General features: G+C 42.1%; 1 protein-coding gene across 1 annotated transcript in view; it reads right to left on the bottom strand.

Moving 5' to 3' along the window:
- Positions 1-352: 352 nt before the first annotated feature.
- LOC112074743 (dymeclin-like) overlaps positions 353-2,979 on the bottom strand; it is a 32,518-nt gene continuing 29,891 nt past the window's right edge. Inside the window, exon 3 of the mRNA XM_024141849.1 lies at positions 353-536. Within this exon, the coding sequence (XP_023997617.1) occupies positions 368-536 (169 nt within the window). The 3' untranslated portion in view covers positions 353-367. The remainder of the gene's footprint in view (positions 537-2,979) is intronic.

Here is a 2,979-nt window from a genome sequence, read left to right as displayed (position 1 = left end):
GGGGATAAAGAGAAGACCGGGTGAGGGGCTCTTTCCTTACGCTTGTCTGTGTGTGGGGGGGATAACCAGGCACACACCTCAGCTACTCCATCTCGTCTGCAAACCTTGGGACCCCCCCGACGTCTGACGCACACCCTCCCTCCTGTCACACACCCCCGCCCTCACCCATCCCCCCAGACACACACCCAGACACAAAGACACACACGGCACGCACCACGAATGCAGATGCGAACTCAGTGAGAGACGACAGTCAGACCTAGACACAAACCCAGACACTCAGATCCAGACATGGCTGGAGGTGCAGGCCCAGGGGATCAGCATTCACTTTGTGTGTGAGGTCAATTTCCCTAGTAGTCCCACCATTGAATCAAAAGATAACTGGGATAAGCCTCGATTTTTCAACGACCAAATCAGTAGCTGCAGTACTCACGTAGTCAGGCAGTACAGAGCTGTCGTCTGCCCCCCGGGGACCTCTCAGAGACTGGGTTGCCTGCTCCAAGACCTTGTTGTGCTTCTTGGACAGCAGTGCAAATAGACTGGAGGGAGAGAGGAAAAGGGGAGAGGAGAGGCAACAGGGCTATTTAGAGTCTTTATAAAGATCAGAGGATTCTGGTATCACAAGACTGGTATCAGATGGTCAGGAGGCCAGGACATAATTACAAATAACTTCAAATTGAATGCAAGAAGCCCAAAACAGATATAATATTTGACTTAAACATAGTAATTTCAAACCTTGCTTACATTTGTATAAGATCACATGTATATCTCTCTATTTTGCGTGAGAATACTTTGGAACAGATTTCCAAAATTAAAATCACTTGGAGCTGATTTTCTTTGTCAGCCAAAGAATTATGATACATAAAAATGACCCGCGGGCCAGCAGTTGGAGAACCCTGATCTGGACCTACTTTTATGAAACAAATACTTCCACTGAGTACTTAACATTAAGAACACCTTCCTAACACTGCGTTGCACCCCCGTTTACACTCAGAACAGCCTCAATTTGTCAGGCCACTCTACAAGGAGTCAAAAGTGTTCCACAGGGATGCTGGCCTGAGGTGAATTTGGAAAGTATTATTTCCACATTTTGTTATGTTACAGCCTTATTCAATTATTATTAKTAGTAGTAGTTTTCCACCTCATCAATCTACACACAATACCCTATAATGACAAAGCAAAAACAGGTTTTTAGAATTTTTGGGAAATGTATTAAAAGTTAAAAAYAGAAATACCTTATTTACATAAGTATTCAGACTCTTTGCTATGAGAGTCGAAATTGAGTTCAGGTGCATCTTGTTTCCATTGATCATCCTTGAGATGTTTCTACAACTTGATTGGAGTCCAGTACGTAACTGGAGCTTGTTCTTGCGTCCATATGCACCCTATCTCTAAGAAAAGTAGTGCACTATATAGGGATATGGTGCATTAGGCTCTGTTCTAAAGTAGTGCACTATAAGGGAATAGGGTGCCATAGGGGCTCTGATCTAAAGTAGTGCACTATATAGGGAATATGGTGCCATTAGGCTCTGTTCTAAAGTAGTGCACTTATATAGGAGTATGGTGCATAGGGGCTCTGTTCTAAAGTAGTGCACTATATAGGGAATCGTTTGCCCATGGGGCTCTGATCTAAAGTAGTGCACTATATAGGGAGTATGGTGCCATAGGGGCTCTGTTCTAAGTAGTGCACTATATAGGGAATCGTTTGCCATAGGGGCTCTGATCTTAAGTAGTGCACTATTATAGGGAAGGGTGCCATTTGGGCTCTTGAGAAATTGCACATTTGGAATGTGTTGTTTTGTGAAGGAGAGACTGTATGTGTAAATCGGACATCAATCAGGCATCAGACAACAACGCTAGTGTCTGTGTTATATCTCTTCTGTGATCGTCTCTGTCTTTCAGACTGAAATGTTCTGTGTTACATCTCTTCTGTGATGTTGTCTCTGTCTTTTCAGACTGAAATGTGTCTGTGTTACATCTCTTCTGTGATTGCTCTCGGTCTTTCTCAGACTGAAATGTGTCTGTGTTACATCTCTTCTGTGATGCTCTCGGTCTTTTCAGACTGAAATGTGTCTGTGTTTACATCTCTTTCTGTGATGCTCTCGGTCTTTCTCAGACTGAAATGTGTCTGTGTTTACATCTCTTCTGTGATGCTTCGGTCTTTCTCAGACTGAAATGTGTCTGTGTTACATCTCTTCTGTGATGCTCTCTGTCTTTTCTCAGGCTGAATGTGTCTGTGTTACATCTCTTCTGTGATGCTCTCTGTCTTTCTCAGGCTGAAATGTGTTTTGTGTGTGAGATCTCTTCTGTGATTCGTGTCTTTCTCAGGCTGAAATGTGTCTGTGTTTAGATCTGTTCATAACATTGGCCAAAATACACACTGAGTGTACAAAACATTAAGAACCTGCTCTTTCCATGACTTAGGATGACCAGGTGAATCCAGGTCAAATATATGATCCCTTACATTTACATTTACATTTAATCCTCTTATTGATGTCACTTGTTAATCCACTTCAATCAGTGTAGATGAAGGGGAGGAGACGGTTAAAGGAGGATTTTTAAGCCTTGAGACAATTGTGACATGATTTTGTGTATGTGTGCCATTCAGAGGGTGAAAAGGCAAGACAAAAGATTTAAGTGCTTTGGAAGGGTATGGTAGTAGGTACCAGGCGTACTGTTTGTGTGTCAAGAACTGCAATGCTGCTGGGTTTTTTCACACTCAATATTTCCCTTTGTATCAAGAACGCGCCACCACCCAATGACATCCAGCAACTTGACACAACTGCGTGAAGCATTGGAGTCAACATACAATACATTCCGAAAGTATTTCAGATCCCTTGACTTTTCCCCTCATCAATTTACACCCAATACTATAATGACAAAGCTAAAAAAAAAAAAAAGTTTTTTAAATGTTTGCACAAAAAACATATAAAAACAATTCAATTATCACATTTACATAAGTATTCAGACCCTTTAGTCAGT

This window comes from Salvelinus sp. IW2-2015, unplaced genomic scaffold (genome assembly GCF_002910315.2).
Source record: "Salvelinus sp. IW2-2015 unplaced genomic scaffold, ASM291031v2 Un_scaffold2790, whole genome shotgun sequence".
In the NCBI taxonomy this organism is placed as follows: Eukaryota; Metazoa; Chordata; class Actinopteri; order Salmoniformes; family Salmonidae; genus Salvelinus; species Salvelinus sp. IW2-2015.
This window is presented reverse-complemented; position numbering and strand designations above follow the sequence as displayed.